Here is a 26,713-nt window from a genome sequence, read left to right on the forward strand (position 1 = left end):
TGGATAACAAAGTGAGCCGTTTATTAACATTTACAGTATTTAAACCAGGCTCCACGGATAATTCTGTAAAGTAGTATGTTCTACTGCAATGTCTTGCTGAGACCTGCCTCAGGTGTTCCCACGGTGAGCTCAAGTGCTGTTTTCTCTGTTTCGGGTCATGGGGATTCCTCAGGAAGTATCCAGTCTCTTGCTGTTGTTTTTGAACATTTCCACTTTCCTATAGCCGATAATCTTCAGGTCTGAAAGATAAAAAAAAACGGTGTGTACTTCTTCATGAACCATTCTTTCATTTTCTCCTGGCTGAAGAAGATTACTTTTTCCCCTTTAAAATGGAAGTGATTGTTTACCGAGAAATCCCTAAGGACAGCACTTCTAAAACACATTCAAAGCAAAGTATCACAAAACAGAAGAGACAACTTCAAAGTACTTTAGAAAGTAAACCACAGTCTGTGCCTAAATATTAATGTGCTTAGTAACTTAGAAAGTTCAGTTTCTCAGGCTGGCGGGTTGCTCAGTGGGTAGAGGTGCTAGTGTGCAGGCCTGATGACATAAGATTGATCCCTGGAACCCACACCAGGGCAAGAGAAAATGGACTCCCACACGTTGCCCTGATCTCGGGATGCATGTTTAATGTGTTTTCAAAAAGCAAGAAAACAACAACAACAAAAACCCCCTAAAATCACAAGTTTTTTTTCTTACTTAAAGTAGATTTCCTTTCATGTTAACAAGTGCTGCTGATCTGTTCATATCCAGAAGAGCTGCTTAGAAAGCCTCATGTGAGCAAATTGCACCACTGCAAACCCCAGATCTATGGTTTACACCAGTGATGGACTGGCTGAAACAGGATGGGAAAGTTGCAAAGTACCCTCTCCCCTACGCTCGGCTAATAGCTCCTGACTGTGAGGAACAGCAAATCAACTTAAGTCCTGTGGAAAACACCACATGACCAGGCTAGCCAGCACAGTTATAGAAAACACTGAAGCTGTCACCCCAGATCCCTGCGCCTTATAGGATTAGAGAATGTAAAATCTTCCTTCACTGTCTTCAAGTTTTATAAGGACACGGGTAGAATTCTTGCCTTAATATTACTTAAACTAAACTACAATACACACAGTTATCAGGAGGAATGGCTTTCATGTCAGAGGTCACACACTGAAGTTAAAGCCTTGATCTCTTCAGTAGCTGCAGCCCGAATAGGGTGCTCCTTTGGGTGTTTCCTGGTGCCACTGTTCCCAGCACCTGGAACCCCACTTCTTTGCTTTTATAGCATCATGTGGATTCCTCATTAAACACGTTGAACCTGATCCCACTCGGTGGGAAGACAATTCCAAGACCACTCCCGGTCGTCCTCATACTCCTGTCTCCATCCCCTCCACCCCTCTCAGCAGGCACATTTCTAATAGCATACTCAGTAGCCTGTGTTCCATGGAGAACGTGGGATTTCGCTGTAAATTTTCAAGCACCACTGACTGTTGTAGGATATTTGTACCCGTGTGAAGATGTGTCACTGTGATTGGTTTAATAAAGAACTGAATGGCCAATGGCTAGGCAGGAGGAGGTATAGGGGGAATATATGGGCAGAGAGAGAGAACTATGGGAACGAGAAAGCGTGGAGTTGCCAGCCAGAGAGGGAGAGGAAAGAGGAGGTGCAAGATGAAAGAAAGGTTAAAAAGCCACGAGGTAAAACATAGATTAATATAAATGGGTCAATTTAAGTTATAAGAACTAATGGGACAAGCCTAAGCTAAGGCCCTAGCTTTCATAATTAATAATAAATCTCTATGTCATTATTTGGGAGCTAGTTGGCGGGTCAGAGAAAGACTTGATACAAAAGGCACTCAAACTTTCCACTCAGTTTCTCTATAAAGGTGAATTTTGTTAATATAAAGCATTATTAACAAGTGAGGGATTAAAATGCAAGGCAGTTCAAGATAAATGCAGTTTTTCCAAATAAAAGCTCTCCTACATAACTCTGTAAAACTCAAAACTAAAGAAGTCTAAAATGATCCAATTTTTATTTTTAACCTACACAATAAAAAATTTCCATTTCAACAAGAGCACCACAGAGTATATAATCATTGGAGTTGTGTCATATAATGGCAAAACTGCAACAATTATGGAAATAATTACTGAGAGTATTTAAATAATTGTCCACTTGAAAGCTACAATTTCAGGCCACTGAAGTATAAACAAAGAATAGTCCTGCTATTTTTTAATTTCTTCTCACAAATAAGGAGAAATTCTAAGTGCATACTCCGCAATCATACTTGTACAATCAGGCACATACCTACTTTGTATTAACTAGAGCATAAAATATAAACTTTATAGCATTTTCCTCAAAAAGATTCTGTATTCTTTATGTTTAAAAGACACTAACATGACAAATTTACCCACTACTGAAAGAAGTGAGATGAACAGCCAGTATTACCAACATGGAAAAATGGCTTTACTTTTGAAAAAGTTATGACTTTTGTTATCAACAGATTTCATCTCTTATCTCCTACCATTATTTTAAAAAATGACTAATCAATAACTAAGAAAAAAATGAATTAGCATATACTGAGAGCAGGTCTAAAAAAACACAACCTCTGTAAGCACTAAAACAGTTTAAATCAGTGGTTCTCAACCTTCCTGACGCTGCGACCCTTTAATATAGTACCTCATGCTGTGGTGACCCCCAACCATAAAATTATTTCTGTTGCTACTTCAGAACTGTAATTTTGCTACTGTTGTTAACAGTAATGTAAATATCTGTGCTTTCTGATGTTCTTAGGTGACCCCCGTGAAAGGGTCATTTGACCCCTGAAGGGGCTGCGACCCACAGACTCAGAATCACTGATTTAAATAAAATCCCAACAATGTTAGTTTTTAATTAAGATGAAATCAAACTTATTAATCACCTGCTGGCTTAATGTTTAGGTTGACAATTATTACTGATGTTCAAAAGTTTTAGCCTCCAAGAGGAAAGTTTATAAATTTCTATATTACCAAAAGCCAACAAAAATCCCCATGTAAGTTTTATTACCAGGGATACAAAAAACCAAAGGAGGCCACTTCCTAGTGTATTCACTCCTGGTGTGGTCCAGGACACCTGCTTCAGTCATGTCTGTGCAGATTCACCATCAGACTGATCCTGAATCATTTCTAACCATTACATTCCAAATTAAGACTATAGTCTTGGTTCAGCTATTTTTGGTGGAATAAAAGTTTATTTTAAGTTAAGTTCTTCCTCCAAAAGGAGAGAGATTTTTATCACATAAAGGTGAACATTCAAAAATAAGAAATTCCACTTTCAGTGCATTGAATTGAATGGTATTTGAGGTACTTTAATTTTACTTCTAAACTATACAGAATTTACAAAGTGCTAAACATCAATGGTATAGACCAGCAAGGTGGTCACTCATGGTTACTAAAACTTAAGCTTATTAAAATGACATCAGATTCAAGTCTATTCCTGTTGCAGTACAGGGTTCAGTCCCACAGCTGGCCAGAGCTGGCTGTCTATGAAGCTGTTCCTGGTCACATGCGTCTCATGCACTAAAAACTACCTGAACCTAATGGCAGCTCTAATATGCAGAGAAAACATCATTTTGAATATTTATGTTAAATGATTAATATACCTATACATGGTAAAGTTTCAGTAAGTGTATATCCATATACTATTTTGGCAATAGAAGTTACCATGTGTTGCATTAGCTACTTAGGAAAAAAGACCACAACTTTAATGACCCCTAAAGAAAAGCCCGACGTCTAATGCATATTCCTGCTACAGGGGACTATGGAGTGAAAGGACAGGAAAATCCATCTCCACAGCAGTAACTCAAAACTAAACCAAGCGGCTCCAAGTTCCACTGAGAATCTCCTTAAAAATCATCAGAGAAAAGCCCTTTCTGAGTCTATTTATTTAGTGGAGACACTCAAGTTACAATAAGCAGTGTGACTAGTATGGTTTGATATAGCAATACTAAATAGACTTAGTTTTGAATGTTAGTATATTACCACACTGCTTGAGTTAAACTCTTTAGAATATATTATAACTTCAAGTTCATAAAATGTTTGGGGACATATTTGGTTTAATTGAACCCATGGCAGATCTAGTAAAAAATGCTATCACGATTCTTCTGGTCAGGAATATAAACTTACTTCTGATGGTAATTCTGTGAGACTAACAGACATGGAATACCTCTATTTCTGGGACGGTGTTACAGAAGGCAACTTGACAGGACATATTATGTACTTTTTTAGAATATAATTTATCAAAACTGAGTATCTGGGATCCTTTCTATGTATGTACTTTTATATAACAATGCTACGTTAGCAAGCATGCCGGTACTGTGTAAGTTCAGATGAGGAAACAGGCTTACTTAGGGGTACAGACCTAGGTCATAGAGAGGCAAATCCAAACTGAAGTATGGAAGCTGTGCAGATTAATTTTGAGGGAGGGATTCATTCATTTTCAGAAGCACTCACTGAGCCCTGAGAACACATGCCAAGTACTATCTCCATGAGCTGGGTTTCTCAGATGCATAGACGTCTCAGTCCTTATGTTCGCAGGCAGCAGTAGTAGCTGATATATTTACAGTCTGGCACACCACAGATGCACAAGGCGAGGGAGGCACTCCAGTGCTAAGATGGGAGGGTGACCTAGGAGCTTCTGCTCAATCCCTAGTCCACCCCTTACAATTACGAGATGTTAGTGACTAGTCCACACTTTTCTTTGCCTCTATTTTCCAATTTATAAAAATGGGACCAAACTATACTAACTTATTAGTTACTCAGAGGATAATTAGCTGTAATAACATGTAAAGCACTTTCTTTCTTGCTATTTTTACTGTTATTAATATAAAGAGACAAATAGCAAAAGATATAAATTAAATTATTTTAGGTAGTGATAAATGTCTGTAAAAACTGTTTTATTTTTTTCCTAAACATTTTTTTTTTTTTAGAACTTCACTTATAAAAGCTAATGAAGAAAATTATGTACCTTAATTAATTCTCTTGGTAAGAAAGAATCTGCTGAATGCTTATGTAGCATGCTGGGCATTGTGCTCAGCACTGAGCAAGACAAGAATGCAGTCTTCTTGTGAAATCAAGTGAGCAAAACAAGACACTAAAGAGACGAGCACACACACACACACATCTCAACTGCACGAGGATAAATACAGCAGTGAAAAGAAAAGCCCATGAGGACTGCCTACAGTGGGGAGCCTGAGCCAGTCGAGGGCTATGGGGGCACTGCCTGAGCAAGTGAGGGGACATGCTTCTTCTGCATTCCCAAGTCAGGAAGCCTGGAGACAGCGAGAGAGAAGACGGCTTGTCATTAGGGCATAAGGTACAGGAAATTTTATGGAGGAGAGGAAAACATTTTATTTTTTTCCTTCTTCTAGGATCAAAACTAAAATTCCAGAGTCAATGGACTTTTAATTAGGTGACATTCTTATCTTTACAAAACAATGTGAAAATCGAGACTCACTGCTTTTAGGTTAATGACAGTGGATTTACCATTAAAAGAGATAGTCACTCCAAATAATGTCACCTCAAGTGAAGTAGCCAACCACACCCTTACACTTACTTAGCATGGTCACAAGGCTTAAAGACCTTTGGGTCCAACATCTCCAGTGGAGTTTATTTGTAGTTCTTAGCTTCCAAGTTTCAAAGGGGATGAGAAACTGTTTATTCCCACCACCTTTAAGGATCTTATTCTTTTTCAAAGTTCAGCTTGAAAAACAGGAAAGCAGAAAGACACAAGGAAAGGCACACTTACGGAGCCCACACTCTCGGGAAAGCCTCTATTTCTTCTTGGGTGTACTCATCTAGCCGTTTAGGCACTTTCCGTGGCTGAGGAAGCTCTTCCACCAAGTTCTTGAGAATATCTTCTGGAATATCCTACATTAAACATATTTGAGACTTAAAATTCTTAAAATATATTTTCTATTAGTAAACAATAAACAGTATTAGAAACTAGCAAAAGGAATCAGAAAAACACTATAATTTTTAAAATACTTTGTATAAATCCCTGAAAAGTACAATGGACCAGTGATGTACATTGTAATTGGTCCTTCCCTTTTTTCTCCCTCCACCTCTTTGCTCCTTGTGACAAGGTTTTACCAGGTTGGCCATAAAACACTCTAAGAGCCCAGGCTGGCTTTGAACGTGTGATCACCCTACCTCAGCCTCTCAAGTGCTGGATACAGTTGTGTGCCACCCTGGAAACTTAATTTTGAAAAAGTAGTAATTAATTCCTCATCTGCTATCAGGAGCTGTTGTCTTGATTCATGCTCACACTTCCGCCCAACTGAGTGATGTACCAGGTCGCTGTATCTAGTACTACTGCCTTCTAAACTTGAATTTTCCTTCTCGGAATTTAGTTTGGTTATGCAGATTGTGACCTAGCCTGTATGAATCATAATTTCAAACATTCTTGTTAAGTCATGGGCAATAATTAGCAATCTGAGTCGTTAATCTCTGATCCATAGAAAGCTTACTACTTATCACATAAAATGAAACAAAATTACTTTTTCACAGTTGATGAAACTATCATTGAGGATCTCCATTTCACAGGGCACTCATAATAGTCCCCATTAAAAAGAAAGCAGTGACTGACATGCAAACAGAACTTGAAGATCTTTTTGATTTTTATTTTAATAATATGTCATTTAATGCTTTTTTTTTTTTTTTTTTTTTGAGGGGGTCCACAGTAATTTATTGTCCAGTATTTGAAGTTGTCTTTAGGAAGGTAGTACACACACTTAAAACAGCTTCGAACAATTAAAAAGCGGAATTGCATTAACGAACATTTCACTGGTCCCAGTGAACGGCCACATCATTCCACGGCTTTCCTCTTGCTCTTCTGTAGGTTACATTGATGAACCAGCGGCAGCAACTTCCCTTCTCTGTGAAGCCTGTGAGTGTCAGCTGCGCCTCCGATGAATGTGCCATTGACAAACACCCTTGGAACAGTTCTTCCTCCAGTCATCTTATGAAGAGCATCCTGAAACTGGCTGCCATATTCCAGCATATCCAATTCCACAACTTTATAGTTGACATTCATGTCATAGAAAAGCTTTTTGGCCATTGAACAGTAAGAACAGGATGTTTTTGAGAAAATCACCACACAATTGTTAGAAATTGTTTCTTGGATCTGGTTCACAGGAGTAGTTGCTGACTTCTCCACAGATGAGGATGTGCTGTTTCCCATCCTGTCAAAGAGTTAACATCACGTGATTGGCGCTTTCAGAAGGGAAGTCTCTGGAAGACAGTGGAGGACTGGATGCTCTGTGGCACACGCTGAGATGTCTTGAGAACCGCCTAGGCCAAAGCTGGTGTGTCGGCCCAGGGTATGCCAAGGAAGGAAGCCAAGGAGAGCAACACTCCCATCAAACCAGAAACCACATCTACAGGACGCCAGAGTTATTAGCTGCAAAGCTTTGGCCACTTAGAAGCAACAGTCATATTTACTTCCCCGAGCCCGCAGCTCCCGCCGCGCTGCGCCGCCACGCCAAGCTGCTCCCGCTCGCCACCAGCCACCTCCCCGGCGAAACCGCGCGGCGCCAGGACATGGCCAAGCGTCCAGACGGCAGCCGCGGGCAGAGCCGCGGGCGAGCGCGACCACGATGCCGGGAGCCCGGCCCTCCGGAGGCCCATTTAATGCTTTAATGAAGGAATAATTACTAATGTGCATGGGTGCGTATGTTCATACGTGTATGCACTGTGTTCACTTTAAAATACAATAAATACGTTGGAAGTCGAGATACAATTATTGAAAATAAACCTACGGCAATTGTTTGAAAGTGGGAAATAAGGCTTCCCTGAGCACTGAGGAAAAGCCCTGTTCTCAGCATTGTTGACTTACCTCGTCTGGAAAAAGATGCAACCTTTGCATCATGGTTCTTCTGTGCAGGTTTTTGGGCAGCATGCCATAAGTAGCTAATTTCACAATCTGAAAAACAGAGACACTGAGGACTTAGTAGAAGATGAGCCTCAGATGGACTGAAAGCAAACACAATTAGATGGCGGTGAAAAGGAACGGCTGAGAGGCCACGTGGACACAGTAAAGACAGATGGAAGTGAGTACCCAGGAACACCAGAAAGGAACTGTATTACTGTCTACACTACTGTTTTCTGGAGGTGCTACTTGCTTATTGTTTACTGAGAAAAAGAGCAAACGGAAGGCACTGGACATACCCCTCGTATGTGCTAATTTTTAACATGAGTCACTTTCTAAGTTTACAGAAGGACCAGAGGGACCCGAGTCCTGTCTCCTGCAGGAGGGAGAGCAGTGAGATTTAAATTCATAAACTAATCTGAGTAGTTTCACTGACAGTAAGACGCAGGTTGGCAGCCATTCTAATGTAATGTTCTATTACAGTAAGACCTGGCAACCATTTAGAAGTTCCGCACGTTATCATCTGGGTGCGCTGTATCATCTGTTGGGTATGTTAACGTTCACCAACAATTTACTGGTTGTATAGTAGTCAGCGTGTTACATTTTAACAATGTATTTATGATGCTGCGAAGCAAGTGTTATATCAGCCTCACCTAGCAGAAGAGACAACTGACTGTGGGTAAAGACTGACCTCATTCCATCTACCTATCAAATGGCTGTACTGGAATTCAAATGAAGTGTTCGACTCCCAGGAACAGAAACACCACGGCACATGCAATCACACCCAAAATACACTTCTCTCCATAACTTATTAGGATGACACATGTCTGGGGGCACTGCACACACACACATGCAGGTAAAACACTCATACACAGACAAATAATTAATAAATGTTAACAAATTAAGCTCTTTCAATGAGTTAATAATGCAAATAGGTTTAAATGAAATATTTTCTAAACCTTCACCAAACATTTTGTATTATGTTTCAATTTTTGTTCTCTTCAAAACTGTAATTAGAACGAAGTAGAAAGACGTGTATAAAACTGCCATAATTAAACCCATTTGTTGCAACGTAACTTGAAAAGTAAAATGTTAAAAAATACTTTTTATAAACCTTATCAAGTGTCACTATTAAAAAGTTGAATTATATTGCCTCCTAGTGTACAGTTAACATATCCAAAATGAAACAGAAACTAACTTTCGAATTTTTAAGTACTTATAATTAAAACTATAATTTGTTGTGACAGTTAGATTAGAGAACATCATCTAGCCAACCTTACAGTTTTTCTATACAGGCCTATATAACAAGTGGGACATAATACAGTGACCTGTGATAGTGTAAAAACACACACTAGCTAGGAAACAGAAAACTATTTCCTAAGAAGCGATGTCTGAGCATGCATGATACAGATAACGTGCAGAACTTCTAAATGGTTGCCAGGTCTTACTATAATAGAATATCCCTCTCCTACATTTCATCATGAAAACTCAAGGTAGTATAAACACATGGTAGCATCATGTCAATTTATCCATCTTCCCTCTAACTTTTTTAGGAAAACAAGGAGTATTTTCGGAGAAATACCTTGTTCACTTATAAGCGCATTTAGGAAAAAAAACTAGTAGTCACCAAAGGGGAAAGGGCTGGTTCTTCTGAGTAGCGTTCAAAGGTCAGGTTTATGGACAGCCAAAAAAGAAAAATAAGTTGTAAAACAGCAAGAGGAGACAGTAGTGGGACAAACACATGGATGAGAACTTTGTTGAGAATGTCATTCAAATAATAATAAACAATAATAGTGTTTATTATTAATACACACTAATACTATTATTAAACATCATTAATAACAGTGCTTACTTTATCTTTTAATAGTGATAGATACTTATTTAATTAATAACAGTGTTTATTAACTGTTTATTAAAATATCTTGTAGGGTTAGGGATACAGTTCAGTGGCAGAGTGGTGGCCTAGCAAGCTAGACTCCGGGTTTAATTTCTAACAAACACAACTTTTCGATATTTTCTTAGCCCTCCCAATTCGATATTCTTGTTATTTATCCTGATATCATTTGACTTCTGATGTTGTTTGTTGGGGTGTGTTTTCTTTTTTTCTTATTTGCTTACAATCCATTGTTCCCCTGCCTTCCTTCTGGGACCTGTTTCCTCCTCCATGAAATACTGGAAGGGCTAGTGGATGTTAGGAGGAGTTAGAAAGTTTAAACTATAGAAAATTATATCCCAGGTAAATGCAAATCAAAAGGAGACTGAACAGCTATATTCAAATTAGGAGAACACCAGTGCTCAAGGGAAGAAGCATTACTGGAGATAAAGAAGGCCAAATGCACTGATGTCCACCTATTTACTCTTTAAGATTATAATCCCAAACTTAAATTTATCTAACACTAAATCTTCAACATATACGCTCCCCAAATGACAGAGCTATATAGAAATAAATAAACCTATGACTTAGATTTTAGTATCTAACAAATAAACCCTCAATCAGACAATGAATCAGGAAAATAAACCGGTAAGATTAAAATACACTAAGCAAACACATTATATCCCTTTGTCTTTCTCTGAAGGTATTTGCAGGGAGCTTATCATATTCTAGACAAGGACAGATGTGCCAGAAATAAAAAAGTATCTGAATTCTTTGAGTTGATGTAACTAATGATAGTAATTAGGAAACAGAACTGAATGATAATGAATATGGCATTAATAAAACTTTGTGTAATACGATGAAGCAGGTATTGCCCTGAATAGTGCTTATATTAGAAGGGAATGGCAAAAACAGTCTGAATCAGTCTTGTCCAGATGACCAATACAAACTGTAAGCTTACCGCCACTGGGTCCTTCAGGTGAAGTTGTGCAGCTGTTACCTGTCTAAACCCACCTGGGTAACTGTTAAAAGAAGAAACATGTTTTTAAGCTGATCATCCTTTTATAGTAATAAAATGATTCTAACAAATTATATTTTGCTTCTGGAAATTGCTTATTAAAAATTTATATATATATTTACAAGTTGTCCTCTGACCACCTCTCCACACAAGCATATATATGTACATGCACACATGTGCTGTGGGATAATGCTCTTGTATACTGGTTTAATAAAATGCTGACTGGCTAGTAGCCAGGCAGGAAGTATAGGCAGGGTGAGCAGACTAGGAGAATGCTGGGAAGAGGAAGGGAAGAATCAGGAGTCACCAGCCAGATACAGAGGAAGTAAGATGACAAGACAGAACTGAGAAAAGGTACCAAGTCATGTGGCTAGATTAGAATTATGGGTTAATTTAAGTGTAAGAGCTAGTCAGTAATAAGCCTGAGCTAATGGCTGAGCAGTTACAATTAATATAAGCCTCTGAGTCATTATTTTATAAGCAGCTGCAGGACTGCAGGGCCAGGTGAGACTGTAGAAACCTGGCTACACACACACACACACACACACACACACACACACACACACACACACACACGTTAAAAATAAATATGTAAGCTATGCTGTTAAAATATTATTCCCCTAAGTGGCTATCACTATTTCACAGGTAGTTAACTCAGAAAATTTTCTTAGCATAATTATTTTCATATGAATTTTGTTATTCACTCATTCATTCTATTACCTATTCATTCTATCTAGATTAACACTTATTTATTTTCTTTTTCTTTCTTTTTTTTTTGGTTTTTTGAGACAGGGTTTCTCTGTAGCTTTGGAGCCTGTCCTGGACTAGCTCTGTAGACCAGGCTGACCTGGAACTCACAGAGATACACCTGCCTCTGCCTCCCGAGTGCTGGGATTACAGGCGTGTGCCACCACCGCCCGATTACCACTTATTTATTTTTTAAAAAAAGAAATAGCAATGAGCCAGAATAATTTATGTTCCCTACCAGGTTAGACTAACTGCATAATGTAGGTATAAGAATCTGGGAACGTGGTGGCAGAGTATTGGTCCTAGAGTCAAGTTCACTTTCTCTTCTTACACTGAGACAAGGTCTCACGGCTCAGGCTGGCCTCCACCTCCTCACAGAGCTGAGGATGCTGCTCAACCGGGGTTACAGGTGGGTACCAACCATTTGGCCAGTTCATTATACAGGTAATAATCCTGCTCTAACAGACAGTAAAGGATCACTAGGAATTATGTGTTGGTTCCAGGTAATAAATTACCTACTGCACAGTGCTCAGTATCGGACTTAAATGGACAAACTGGAATCAGTGCACTACCCAGATCCAGACCTAGAAACCAGATTCTGTCAGTGCCTCTCAGATAATGGGAGACACTGGTTGTATGTTTGTATGGGAGGTAGTCTAATAAAAACTGTTATTTGCCCCATCTAATTTTACAAAATTCTGAGTCAAAGGAGAAAATCATCTTGGGAAAGTGTAAGAAACTGACAACAATACATAGTTATGAGGGCTTACTATCCTAAATAAAAGAAAAAAAATTTAAATGGTTTTTACAAAACAAAAAAAACCAAAAGGGAAAAAGTGGACAGCTAGTGTTTCTAAGAGAAAAATTGAGGATTACCCAAATTTAAGTTACTTTCAAGAAATTCTGAAAAGAATTCTAAGATGATTGAGTAAACCACACCTTAGGACTTCAACTTAAAACAAACATATTAAATGTTTACTGAGAAAGATGGGTCATTTTCAAGCTGCTACAACTTATTTGTTTCATGGAATTTCAGTTTTAGAAGAAGAAACACCCGTCTAGACGTCTATTCTTATAGTCTCCCCCTTCATGGAAAACTACTTTGTAATGTCTATGCTAAAGATTACCTTTCTATTTTCAACACTGGGCTGGCAAATTCTAAACCATAATACCACTTATGCTATATTTCAGGATTTTGGACTTTCTCCTGAAGGACCTGGAAAGCTAATATAAATCCCAAGCAGGAGATGACTTGAGTAATGTGATAGTCAATTGACTCTCACAAGTGAAAAGCAACTACATTTCTTCCTTTACTGAAATGCCCCGGAGGGAATAAGGGAAAAATGATTGATAAGACAGCCATGAGTTTCTCATATAAATTAATTCAACACACACTTTCTAAGTGCCTGTTTTGCTGTATATGAGGGATGCACAGGTAAATAAGACAGGATCCTGTCTTAAAGAGAGTGATGACATGATTTTTGGTCAGTCATGTCAAAACATTTTAATGAATTTACACAAGGTAATTCAACACTAAAAAATAGAAGTCAATGTTCATAAACGATTTGTTGAGAAGGGACTTTCTGAGACAAGAATTCTAAATGATTTCAATGGAAAAGCCAGATTAAATTATACAAAAATTAACTAACAGTAAAGAACACCATAAAGTTCCTAAGAAACAAAAAAATTAACAATAGACTAATATTCCAATAGACTAAAAGCACATAAACAGTGGTCAAAAAAAAAAAAAAAAAAAAAAAAAGCTGGGGGTGCAGCACACTCCTACACACCCTGCACTTGGAGACAGAGACAGGAGGATCAGGAGTTCAAGGCCAGATTCAGCCACCTAACAAGCTCAAGACAGGCCTGGGCTTCATCAAAGTCTGTTTCAAAGAACCCCAAACAAATAAATTATGCCCTCCTAAATACCCGAAGGTGATACGAAAGAGCAGAAACCTCACTATTAAGCAAGTGAAAATAATCAGATGTCCATAAAAATTGCAGAGCCTTATTACTATTCAGTTGTTTTTAATGTTAGATTATGGCTGCAGTCATCAAAAACCAGGTCAACTTCTACAATAGCAGAATGACTCTGGAAGTGAAAAGACCTATTCATTCCTTTCATCTCGAAATTCATTTCCTTTCCAGAGGTTCTTTTTAAGTGAACTTACATATTTTATAACATTAATGGATAAAAATACTATCCAACTGTATAAAAACCTAGATGCTTTCATTTTAAACATAGAAGAATAATGCGTGGTAAATCACACAGTACACTGCTATCCAATGCTATAAAATCATTTTTATGAAAAGGTTCTCAGAATTTCATACTAGGTAAAAAAAGATATAAACTTACATACACACTAAAATGCAGAATCATGGATCAGAAGTGGATTTTAATTCCTTTTTTTCAAAACTCTATTTTCTAAAAGTCACATGTATTAAAAATCTACAACTAAAAAGTACAATTTTGAACACAAAACTGTGATGCAGTACTGAAGAGCACAAGAAAGCGGTGTAGACAAGGCCCGATGAGGAGCAAACAGGAAGAGAGAAACAAAGTGATCTCCCCCTGGGCAACAAGAACACGGGGAAGGCATTCCGAGGGCTGCCAACGAGGTGAACTGGGTCCTTGTCAAAGGGACAAACAGCCCATGCAGAGGCATCGAGGTGAGGAGCAACGGTGTATTCTCTAAAAGAGCACGGATGAAGGAGCAGTGGTACCGTGTGCTGACCACACGCCAAGGAGCGTGAATCCTCCCGTCAGTGAGAGAGCACTACCATCTGACACCCTCCTCACACTAGAGTGTGAATTTTCATGTCAGTGAGAAAGCACTACCATCTGACACCCTCCTCAGACTGGCTGCTCACCAGTGCTCTGTGCTCTTGGTAGCTGCTTCTGCCCGTCAGCTGCAGTAACAGTCCAGTTTCTTAGTGAGATACTCATCTTCAGGCATTTGCAACATTATGTTCTCATAACTTTTCACATTTCTTTCCCAGTTCTCATTTTACAGAACTTAGCTGACAAAGATTTGCCAGTAGCAGAAGTTACTAGAGATGCATGTGAGTTTATTTCTGTGGATTTCCAGAACATACATACATACACACACACACACACACACACACACACACACACACACACACACACACACACACATATTTGGTTTTTCGAGACAGGGTTTCTCTGTGTAGTTTTGCGCCTTTCCTGGAACTCACTTTGTATACCAGGCTGGCCTCGAACTCAGAGATCCGCCTGCCTCTGCCTCCCGAGTGCTGGGATTAAAGGCGTGCGCCACCACCGCCCGGCTTCCACAACATATTTTAAGGGGAGGAATGGACAGAATCTGGCTCTAGAAAATAAAGTTACTTGAAGCATTTAAGATGTGCTTGGGCAAGAGAGGAAAAGAACAGACTGTGACTTCCAAGGTGAAGGTGCAGTCAGAAATGAAAGATGACTGTGATCAAGAGTGGACAATCAGGGCTGAGTGGTTAAGAGCACTCAGCTCTTACAGTGGACCCTGTGGTGATATTTTGTTTGTGATCTAACAAATAAATCTTGCCTGAAGATTAGAGTGCGGAGCTAAGCCACTAGTTAGCCATTGAGGCCGGGTGGTGGTGGCACACACCTTTAATCCCAGCACTTGGGAGGCAGAGGCAGACGGATCTCTGTGAGTTCAAGGCCATCCTGGGCTACACAAGATTGATCCAGTCTAAAAGAGAAACAGAACCAGGCAGTGGTGGCACACACCTTGGATTCCAGCCCTTGGGATCTCATGTTTTTAATCCTAGCACCAGGGAGGTGGAGACAGGAAGAGGTATGGCTGGGCGAAGAGGGGAATATAAAAGGGGAGGAGACAGGAGCTCAGCTCTCTTTTCTGCTGAGGATTCCTAGAGGTAAGAACTAGTGGCTGGCTGCTCTGCTTCTTGGATCTTTCAGCTTTCACCTTGATATCTGACTCTGGGTTTTTATTATAAGACCAATTAGGATTCGTGCTACAGGACCGTTTTGCCATTCCACTCACATGACAGCTCACAGCTGGGTCTAACTGCCGTTCCAGAGGCCCCGATGCCCTCTTCTGGCCTCCTTGTGCACTGTACCCAAGTGCTCTGTATACACGCACGCAGGCAAAGCATTCATACACATAAACTAAAAAAGAGTGGAAGATCAACATTTATAACCATAACTTGGATGACAGCACAGAGGTAGGTTTAAGTAAATTTTGCCCTTCACCTGAAACTATGGGTTAATTCAATACAGATGGCAAAACCAGGATCTCAAAATAACATGGTGAAGAGGTAATCTAAAATGGAGCAAAGCTAATCTGCTATTGGATTAACACAACTAAAACATACATAAAGGAAGAGACAATTTAACAAGGATGTGTTTTTTTGGCTGATAGTAAATGTTCTGAACCACAATACTGACATGGCCTTGAAGAAAATCTATTTTACAGAAAAAGACGACCTAGCTGGAAAGGTGGAGGACGGAGTCCCACTGTCCTTGGGAACCCAGTAAGCACATTTCCCCAAGAGAGATGGTGACAGACAAGATGGGAGCCAGAGAGGAGTGGTCATCCCTTACTGTTCGTGTGAGATTTCCGTGTTCAGACAGTGCTGCAAACAGTGAGAGGAGTTACAGGAAGGAGAAAGACTGACCGTGCACTGCGTGGTGGTCTGTTTTTGGTCAACAAGCCTGACATGCAATATCAATAAAATCAGTATTTTTTAACATGCCAATTATAGAAAAAAACTACCCTTTTCCTTTAAAATAAGGGTAACGGTATTATTAAAGCCACACATCTGAATTGTTTTCCCTAGCAATGATCTTTTCTTACCCGGTATGTGAGGAGTACACTTTTTGCTCCCATTTGTTTCCAGAAAAGGCAATATGTCTTGTGTTTATTATGACAACATGATCTCCACAGTCACCTGGATTTCAAAAGAAACAAGGCAGAAAGACTTCGTATGAAAACATCAAACATCAAAGCCTTAAAAACAATGGCTTGATTATTTAGTTATCAAAGTGCAAACAGCACATTCAAAAATAAAAATCACAGTGCAAGATCACAATCCTTGAACACATTTGATTCATTTGATATATCATGAAGATCTCAACACTGGAAGAAAGGTAAAATAAAAATTTAAAAGATGGCAATGGCGACAACACATTGTTTAGAGACAAACTATTATTATTCTGTTTACTCCTCCCCTTGATAACTCTCCTGCTAAAACTTACATTTAAACATTTTTATTACATTTAAGTAGATGATACAAGTTTTCCTTTACACATAGCAAAGAAAATGAAAACAGTATGTACATAAAAGTACAAAGTGTATTTTACCAATAGGCAAATTAGAAACAAATGTGAGACATTACGATTGATTAGTATTCTTTTCAATTTTAGACAACAATAGAACACTATGACTTTATGCATTAACTACTGCCACAAGGCGTTTTCCAACCACATTTAACTAGTTGGATCTAAATGGCACTCTCAGCAAAGACTGCAAACAGACTGGACAGGACAGATGACCTGAAAACCACAATACATGTACTGTATTAATTTCCTCATGAAAAAGACCTTTACGTTTGTGTCCATCTAAAAACAAACTGAAATGTCAACATGTAAGTTTCCACATGAACCACTGTTCATAAAGTCATTGGCTAATCTAAAACATTAAATCACCGTTCTACTACTTCGAAAAACAACAACAAAAACTTCAAAAGATTCTAGAACCGTATTTTAAAATGTCACTAAAAATAGTAAGTATAAATTAGTATACTAGTAGAAACTCCAAAAGTCACATGAGAAGGTTCTATGCAAAGAAGGAATTTGAACCCAGAATGGACAGGTTCATACTTTAGCATCGAGGGTGAAGGAAGGGGACAGAGAGAGCAGTGGTTTGCACTGCCAGTGTAAAGGGGGGAGAGGCTACAGGGAGGAACTGACAGCCTGCAGGTGCTGGGCTGGAAGGGAACATCTGACAGTATCTGCCTGATGAAATGACACAAGTGTCTATGAGTGACAAACACTGGCCAGGGGCATTTGGACAGGGAACGAGGAGGTCAACTGAGGGGGTGTGAAAATGTTCCAGAAGCCTCGGCATGCTGAATGACCCCAGCGTCACACAGCTCCTAACTACAGCAGCTGAGATCTTTCAAGCTTAGGCGATTTGCTGATGCTCACACATAGCTACCAAGTCAGGCTCAGCTGTGATAGCTAATAAAGAAAAAAACCACATCCTTAAAAAGGCTTTAAATATGTACAAAATATCTACTGTCACTTAAAAATTGTACAAAAATCATCAAAAAGGCTCAAATAAGATGAAAACAATGTCTTTTACATCTAGGGTACAGATTATTTTTCCATAGTAAGTTATGTCAAATCTCTTTATCTTTAAAACACCTTGCTACTACAAAATAAAACTGACCCGCAACTAAATATTTGTGTTTAAGTGAACTATAGAGGAATACAAAAGTAATCACTGGTGGAAAAGACTGAAGTCCTGATTATAGTATGATTGGTTTTGTCTAAATTTGTTAATGAAATCCATACATTTTCATTTAAAATTTTAAAAAGTTGTTTCTTTGTGTGTGTGAAAGCAGGGCCATGCATGCCATTAAGCTCACACAGAGGTCAGAGGACAGCTCTCCGGAGGTGGTTCCTCCTTCCACCTTTCTGTGGGTCACTGGGATTGAACAGAGGTTGCCAGATGTGGGCAGCAAGCATTTGCCGTCACCAAGCCACTCATGGCACAATTTTAAACTTTTAACTAAAAATGTACAGTTTTGGTCCATGTACTGGCGGTAAATAAATCAGAATTCCTGCATCATTTTTTTTAGACTCTGTCATTTTATGTTTCCACCGAGAGATGAATAATACAATTTCTCCATTTTTTTTCACTCATTATCACTATTTTTTTTTTCAAAGCTCACTGTGGTTTTAATTTGCATCTCCCCTACTGGCTTGTATTAATTAGACTTGCATGTACCTGCCCTCTGGTCATGTACCCTGTTCATTTTCTGATTAGACTGTGACTTTCTCGTGTTGTTTCAGTTCTTTATGCAGTCTGGGTAAAAGTCCTTTGTTAACTGGATGGTTTGCAAATATCTCCTTCTAGTCTGACGCTTATTTTTCTTCCTCCTCACAAGCCCTTCTTTAGCATGTTGTTTTTTTAAGCCGAACCCAAGAGTCTTCGGATCCTTAGATGATGACAAGAGACTAAGGCCCAGAGGTCTCCTTCAACCAAAGCAGTACTGTTCTTATATACTGTAAGGTTTGGTGTAAAAAATAGTTAAAAATTGCTATTCAAAGTAAGTAATAAACAACAAAAGTTGGCACTGGCCTTTCTGCTTACTTCCAATCTTCTATGGTCAAATATGGAAAGATTCACGTGAACATGATTTCTGGCATCGGAGCCTGTGTGTAGCCATAGGTCACTGTGTGACCATAAACACTGGCTGACTATGAAGACGGTGATAACACGCTGATGAGTCGTGTCATCTGCTCCTTGACCTACATCTTCCACAAAAATCAAATCTCAGAGTTACAGTGCTAATGTAGCATGTCTAAGACCAAGGTGCAATCTCCAGCAAAACAGAGAGAGAGAGAGAGAGAGAGAGAAAGAGAGAGAGAGAGAGAGAGAGAGAGAGGGAGGGAGGGAGGGAGGGAGGGAGGGAGGAAAATAAAACAAAGTAGTTTCTTAGGGGCAAGCTTGTTTGCCTGTTTCTCCTAACATCTTGCAAGGCCCACAGCAAATCAAGCAGTTCAAATATTATGTTACATTCTGATACCTTAATGGTCAACTTTATAGCCATCCCTACAGGTCTGACCATTTGCTGTTCATTTTCCAAAAAAATATATACAGTGATTATGAATACCTAACACCCGTTAACTGCTTGTTAAACTACTTAATGTCAGAAATAAACTCTTAAAGACAATGCATTTACCAACCACTGATGATTTAGAATTTGATTATAGTGACATCTTGTGGCCATGAGGAGCTTTGCTGATGTAGTTAATTAAACACAGTGAGGCAAATGGGAAATTTAATCTTTAGAAAGTTAAAGGTTTCCAACTTCATAGAGAAGCTATTCTGTTCTTAAGAAAGGATGGCCCCCAGGCAGTCATGACAGCTCTTCTGCTGTTCCAGCAGAGTGTGTACTTGTAGCATCTAAAGAACACATAAGAAACAATGACTCCCTCTTAAACAAAGAACTACTGAGGAGGCTGGTCCCTACAGTCCTTGGGAACAGAAATTAGTGACTATGACTTGTTTTAGTTTACCTCCAATTTCCTATCACTGCGGTTTCTACAAAGGCAGTCTCAGTGGAACTGTTTACTGTTTATTGATTCTATTCCTAAGGAACAAATACATGGACAGGAAATGCTGTAAGTGCTAAAAACCACACAGAAGACAATGAGGAATCTCCTATGTGAGGAAGCAGAGTCCAAGGGTCGGCCGCAACTATATACTATGACATAGCTGAAGGACAATGAGGATGTCACCATATTCTTCCTTCAGTTTTTCATCTACCTCTGGGGCAGGTAAAACATCTCAAGTCAGGAGAAATTATACAAATTTGCAATTCTGTAAAGATGCACGGTTTTGGTTTGCCAAATATTTTTTTTTTAAGAAAAACAGCTATTTATTTTCAGCGAAAGTACAAATGCTGCTCACTATTTCTTTCAAAATTCAGTTGATCTCATTGTTCATGACTTCATATTTGTAAATTTCCTTAGCTGTTAGAACTTGAGTTGCCTGATACACACATTGCCAGCTTTGGCTACAGAAAATAATGTCCTGTTTCTTCTCTCCAATGCAAATAGTGCCGTTCTGAAGGTCTATTTAGTGTTGTAGTTTTTGCACTTATATTTTTTGTTAAGTGCCTTCACTCTTAAAGTACCCCTCAGCTCTGGTACTGGAATACTGTGTAATATTCCTGAACATAGGAGGGCTGTGCAATATGCTCTGAGAGATAATGTGTATTAGATAAACTTAGTTCACAACTGAGTTATAAGTTATAATATTGTAGATCAAGAGCTCAGTGTTAAAGAATAAATATATATATATATATATATTTAATAATATAAATATATATTTAAAGATTTTTACAGAAATCCACACAAACAAGGTTAGATATTAAGTGGATAATAGAAATATTGTGACATGCATTTCCCCTTAAATTCTGTGCAGTAGTCAGTAATCCAGTTATCATGGTGACTACAGACCAAACTCAGGGAAGAAAAGAGGTGACTGTATTTATAAAGCATCTGTTTGAAATGTCACGCACAAGCTACTTCTGATGAGTATTTGGTAGGAGCCACACACTACATGAGGTGCATGAGCATGGCAAAATCCTTAGATTCATATTCTACACACAGATTTCAAAGTACAGGTTATTCCAATACTCTACTGAAAGTTTATTTCAGAAGGAAGATCAATAGGCTTAACACAGAAGAAAAATTATAAAGCCTTGCTCTTAGCTAAATCCTATCATTTGAAATAACTTCTTTCTTGCTCCAGCTTCATGGATCTCAAAAATCTAGCTGCCCAAATGCCAAGGCCCTAGATGAAAGGTTTCTTTCTTTCTTTCTTTCTTTCCATTTTCTTAACTAGTTTTTATAAATGCAAAACATTCATACAACAAATAATTTCTACATTCCACTATTATGGGTACTTAGAGTTCTTCTTTGTTTTTTAAATTAAGTCTAGTGAAGAAAGGTAGACAGTAAGTATGTTCATGTCAAGTGATACATAAATGTTATTTTAAAAAATGGCAAAGTAGGGTTCAAAGGGTGAGTGGGAGACTGGTCAGAGGGCCCAAGGAAGGCCTTGTTTAGGACAGAAATGACTGGCCAGAAAAACAGAAGATACAAAAAAGTGAACCATGCAGAATTGGGAAAGAACAAGCAGGCAGAGAAGAGAGTGTGAAGGGACCCAAGCAAACACGTGATTGCTAGACCAGTTAAGGAGACAGCAGCAGGCCTTAGAGGATTGCTCAGAGGACAGATGGGAATAATGTAAGAGGTTCAGGAGCCATGTTAATAAGTCCTGTAGGGGACAGGCACAACTCTGCCTTTTATTCTGTAGTTTTGGAAAAGATAACTCAGCCTAGTCTGTGCAGGAACTATGTATGAGCAAGAAAGTGTAGAGAACAACAGTTCAAACAGAACAGGGGCAGAGAATGAAAAGCTGCCAGACTGCAGGGATGCTGCTCGCTAATTTTTAAATTAGGTATCCTTATGCAGGTCGTGGGGACTTAAAAAAAGAGTCACAGAACTTAGAAGTAGAGAAGGCTTCAAACCAGAAGATCCAAGAAGACACAGATACCATTAATTAAGATGGGGAAAACTGAGGACAGGCTAGTTTGGGTAGGGAAAATCCAGGAGTAAAATGTCTCTAATTGGGCTGATTTACTGCAGATGACTACTGAGTACCCAAGAGGACATGCTGAGCAGAAACTGGACACATGAGTGTAGCATACAGGTCAAAAGCAGTGACAGGTATTTGGAAGGATTTACACACATAGTTCTTAGATGGAAATCAGTCACTCAATGAATGAGAAGAGGTCTACAGGCTGGGCTGTAGGGTATGCCCACTTTTTAGTGAGAGGAAAATTAGGTTGTGACAGGAAAATGCCTCAGTAAACAAAGTCGATCTTAAATGCCTACAAGCCTAACTCTTGTAGAATGAAAACAGTCTTATCAGTTTAGAAATAGCATACAGAAAGCAATTCTTTTATTCAAGAGTGAAAGGCAACCTACTATATTCAGCTAGCTCTGTCTTTCTAGGGAAGGAATATTAGAAAATAGGCAGGACTGGTGTTAAAAACTCTCCACTCAAAGGCACGTCACATGAGAAGAGACATGTGCAAGGGAAACCCAATTTACAGGGCAAATCAGGATACTATTAGAAAGGAAATAAGGGCTACTGGAGATTTTCTGTTTGGTAACAATATAACATAGAACTGTCCTGGAAGAACTGGTCCTTCTGTTTTTTTTTTTTTTTTTTTTTTTTTTTTATCAGTAAGTCAAACTCAGTTAGCATCTGATGAGGACTTCCAGAAGGACGGAATGCACAATTCTCATACACGCACAGAAAGGAGCTCTCAGACACAGTCCAGTCAAAGTTCACACGGTTCCTCTCTAGAGTGTAAACTATGGCTGCTAATGACAGGTGTAAGACAATACTCACTCAGCTGGTGGTACACTGGTTTATGTAATCCTTGAAGTTTTTTCGAGGCTATAGCTGCAAGTTTGCCAGGGGGCTGCATTTTGCCATCTAAGAGATACCACATTCGAGCAAAAGTGGCCCATTGCTTGAAAACAAAAAGATGAAGAAAATTCTAGTTAGAATGGAAATAATTAAATACATCATAACATGCCATCATGTGTTGCTACAGCCATATCGGATGGAAACGGCAGAAGTCATAAAGCCAGTACGGCTGCTTGATAAGGATCCGGCAAAGCTGAGGCACATGATGGCCACTGAGGCAACTTTGGTTTTCGTCTCCACCTGTCGCATCCTGGGGAGACTTTTAATATTTGCACAATTTAGGGATACTGGATTGATGGAAAATTTCTTATGAATCATTTATGCCTTCTCCCAGGAATGCTGCTTTTAAGCCTTCCCAGGACATACTATCACCCAACTCCTCTGCTTCTAGGGAGATATCCTTATCTACTTGAAAGTCTTCCTTATGCCTTGGAGGTTATGACACACATAAAGAAACCAGAGGTCGGGGCGGTGGTGGTGCACGCCTTTAATCCCAGCACTCGGGATGCAGAGGCAGGCAGATTTCTGTGAGTTCCAGGCCAGCCTGGTCTACAGAGCAAGAGCCAGGAAAGGCGCAAAGCTATACAGAGAAACCCTGTCTCGAAAAGCCAAAAAAAAAAAAAAAAAAAAAAAAAAAGAAACCAGAGATCTCTTTATAAGGTTATAAGACATTCTTGAAACATTTGTCCTTGTACTTACCCAGGAACAAGATACTCAAAACAAAGTAAACTCAAAAAGGTTAATAAGATTCAGTGGGCTAGAGGAATTAGTCACAGTTCAGATTACAAACCTCTTCCCACTGTACACTCAGGCAATTATGTGGCACATACAGTAACAAAGTTAGATTAACTGAAGTTACCCTGCCCTACATAGGTACTTATACTAATGGGCAAAGAATGGAGGGGAAAGATGATAAAAGAATGAGATGTCAGGACCTCCCTTTCTTATCAAAATTAGCACATGCAGAGTCACTGTGGTGTCAAATGACCAAGGAACAACAGAATGTCAGGATCAGACACATAGACAAGCTCTATAAAGGTATAAAATGTAAACATTGTATTATGCCAGAATTTAAATAATAACAGCAGCAGCTTTGGCTTGAGGATTTTTCTTAGGCACTCTGACCATTAAGAGTTAATAATACGGCCGGGCGGTGGTGGCGCATGCCTTTAATCCCAGCACTCGGGAGGCAGAGCTAGGTGGATCTCTGTGAGTTCGAGGCCAGCCTGGGCTACCAAGTGAGTTCCAGGAAAGGCGCAAAGCTACACAGAGAAACCCTGTCTCGAAAAACCAAAAAAAAAAGAGTTAATAATACAATGCTTGGGACATGGCAAAATGCCTGGGATTGCTTCAAGATTTTGTTTTAGTTTAGCATCCTTGAAGCAACCACAGCTACCAGCCTGAGAACAGGCTGTCATTTGCCTCTAGATTCTTAAAAATTGGGTTGTAGGGTTAATAAGTGAAAATGATAACTGTTTATTAATGATGTCAAAACTTGAGTTTTGATTGGAAATGATAACTCTATTCTGTCATAGTTTATCAACGATGACTAAAAGATGAGCAAGAGAAAGTGAAACACATGTCCAAAACCAAAAATGATATGGTCTATGTTTTGGAACAACATGAATGTATCCCTGCTTATTGAATTCTAAGCACTCTAGCTGCTAGTCTGTCAGGCTGCAAGATCTCCCGACCATCATGGCCTAGCTCACTTCCCTCACCAACTCCTTACATCTTCTGCTGGGACCTGTCCCTTAGGAGATGGCTCCCATCAGAGTAGAACAAGCTACAAAAAGATATGCTTCCTCTCTGTCCATCCCTCCTAAAACAAAACTAAAAATTGTCCCGTGCCTGATTCCTCCCGTTGCTGCTCTTGCATCCACCCATCTTCAGACCCTGTCCTCATCAGGAGCTAGACTCAGGCAATAGGTATTCTACAATTAAGCCAATGATTACTTTGAAAAACAGACTATGGTTAAAATTTGTGTGTGCGCATTCTGTTTTCACTGCCAGCTCTAAGGTCTTTTCTCATTATTGTATTGAGATAGTACATTATACAGAAAGTTGAGTGGCTAACTAGCAAGTGAAGATAATTCAAGACCTCAGTTCTAGGAGAGTGAAATACAACTGTGCAATCAGAAAAGTATAGCTGAACTTCAACATTTCTGTGTATGTGTGTGTGTGTGTGTGACACTGGGGCTTGAGGCAAGCATTGAGATACATCACTAGCCCCCTTTTAACGTCTTTGAGTCAGAGTTTCACTAAGCTCCTCAGTTTGGCCTTGAACTCACTCTGTACCCGCCAAAGACTTGAACTTACAACCCTCCCACTTAATCCTCCAGAATATCTGGTATTACAGGCTTGTCTTCAATAGACATCTTTAGGTCTTCAATATCTCCAAACTAAGAAAATTATCTCTATTCCAGACAAATCTTGACCAGGTGCTTTCATTATGCATACACACAGAGATTATATGCTAGAAAAATACAATTCAGCTTGTGGTTTCACATTAGTTATCCTCAACTTTAAACTAGCCCATGCATATGCAAAGACAAGTTTCCCCCATCCCATGCAGACTAATACTTAAAACAGTTTGATAAACAATACAAATACTGCCACAATGTCAACCCGCTGCCAAAGTTTAAAAATGTTTACTTTCACATCCTGTATTTACCTCTACACAGACAGGTAGGAACTACACTTAAAGGAGCCGTTCTTCAAGTGACATTAGGCTAGTTTAACCTTGGATTAACATATAGAAAACTAGTTCTTTCTTTTCTACCTAAAATCTGCTTCGGTTTCAGTGTTCCCTATAAAACAGCCTTCCGGTTGCCCAAACCAGAATCTTTTAATGTAATTCTTGTTTCTTCTTTCACCCACATTCAATCTTTTAACACATACTGTGGGCTTTTCAGCACTCCAGTGTTTTAGCCTGGCTTGTGCATGAGTATCTTCCGTGGTATACTAGAATAGCAATTCAAACTCATTTTCCCCTTTTGTCCTTCACAGATCTCCATCTGTGAACAGTCTGTCTTCCACCTGACAGCCTGGGTGCTAGGTCCTTTTAATGCCTAAAACTTCTAGGTCAAAACCCTCCAGCAGGTCCCCATTCTTTTCTTCTTTTGAAAGTCTCATGTAGCGCAGGCCGACTTCAAGTTCGCTATGTAGCTGAGAAGAATGGCCTTGAACTTCTGATCTTTCTTCCTCCACCTCCCAAGTGCTAGAAGAATAACATGCGTGCACCATAATGCCAGGTTTATGTCTTGCTGGGGATGAAACCCAGGGCTTCCTGCATGCTAGACAGGTACTGAACTGAATCAGCCACAGCTCCACCCTTTCCCCTTCCCCGCCAGCCTCCATTGTACTAAACAAACATCTTTCAATGGTTTTCACTGCTCCATGTCATTCAACTTATTATCTCACTGGAATTCTCTCCTAGGACTCTCTGCAGGGAACAGAAGACACGAGATGGGGAGGCTGAAGAGAGAAAGGAGTACCCAGACAAAGATATCAAAGCGGTGGCCTGAGTCACAATCCTCTGGTATGTGTCTCCCTAAGGCGCTTGTCGGCCACGAGTGTCAGCTTCCCTGAAGGTTCACTAAATCCCCGTGAACCACCGCTCTTCATTTTCGCCAGCGTCATGAGCGCACCACCACGCCAGACGTGCGCGAGCTCACCTGGGGCGCCCTAGAGAAGCTGGACATGCTTCCCCACTTGCAGCGTCCTCTGGTTTCCACTCGCCCAGCCGGGGCACCAGCATCACCCGTCCGGCCGGAAACACCGACAACTGAGCACGACGGTTCCTACTTCCGGCGAGCACTCTTCTGCTTCTCCGCCACGCTCCGGTCCCGGACCTCCAGGAGCCGTTTCGTTATGACATGGAGCAAAGAGTGTGGCTACTGAGAGATTAA

General features: G+C 39.6%; 2 protein-coding genes across 2 annotated transcripts; both read right to left on the reverse strand.

Moving 5' to 3' along the window:
• Mrpl13 (mitochondrial ribosomal protein L13) lies at positions 1-26,613 on the reverse strand. Its single transcript, XM_052747828.1, has 7 exons — positions 26,480-26,613; positions 22,722-22,845; positions 16,359-16,452; positions 10,720-10,780; positions 7,853-7,939; positions 5,765-5,886; positions 1-239 (listed from the first exon to the last, which is right to left on the reverse strand). Exons 1-7 carry the CDS (start codon positions 26,504-26,506, stop codon positions 218-220), a joined length of 537 nt encoding a protein of 178 aa, XP_052603788.1. The 5' UTR covers positions 26,507-26,613; the 3' UTR covers positions 1-217.
• On the reverse strand, positions 6,682-7,634 carry LOC128116518 (glutaredoxin-2, mitochondrial-like). The gene is made up of 2 exons (XM_052747829.1): positions 7,459-7,634; positions 6,682-7,199 (listed from the first exon to the last, which is right to left on the reverse strand). Exons 1-2 carry the CDS (start codon positions 7,557-7,559, stop codon positions 6,824-6,826), a joined length of 477 nt encoding a protein of 158 aa, XP_052603789.1. The 5' UTR covers positions 7,560-7,634; the 3' UTR covers positions 6,682-6,823.
• Positions 26,614-26,713: the final 100 nt, after the last annotated feature.

This window comes from Peromyscus californicus, unplaced genomic scaffold (genome assembly GCF_007827085.1).
Source record: "Peromyscus californicus insignis strain IS unplaced genomic scaffold, ASM782708v3 Scaffold_20__1_contigs__length_68692818, whole genome shotgun sequence".
Classification (NCBI taxonomy): domain Eukaryota; kingdom Metazoa; phylum Chordata; class Mammalia; order Rodentia; family Cricetidae; genus Peromyscus; species Peromyscus californicus.

Coding starts and splice junctions, on each gene's coding strand:
- Mrpl13 (XM_052747828.1), bottom strand. CDS start 26,506: ATGTCCAGCTTCTCTAGGGCGCCCCAG. Junction 7,940..10,719: donor ACCTGAAGGACCCAGTGGCG/GTAAGCTTACAG, acceptor TCTGTTTTTCAG/ATTGTGAAATTAGCTACTTA. Junction 5,887..7,852: donor TGCATCTTTTTCCAGACGAG/GTAAGTCAACAA, acceptor TGTTTAATGTAG/GATATTCCAGAAGATATTCT.
- LOC128116518 (XM_052747829.1), bottom strand. CDS start 7,559: ATGTCCTGGCGCCGCGCGGTTTCGCCGGGGAGGTGGCTGGTGGCGAGC. Junction 7,200..7,458: donor GGAGCTGCGGGCTCGGGGAA/GTAAATATGACT, acceptor ACTCTTTGACAG/GATGGGAAACAGCACATCCT.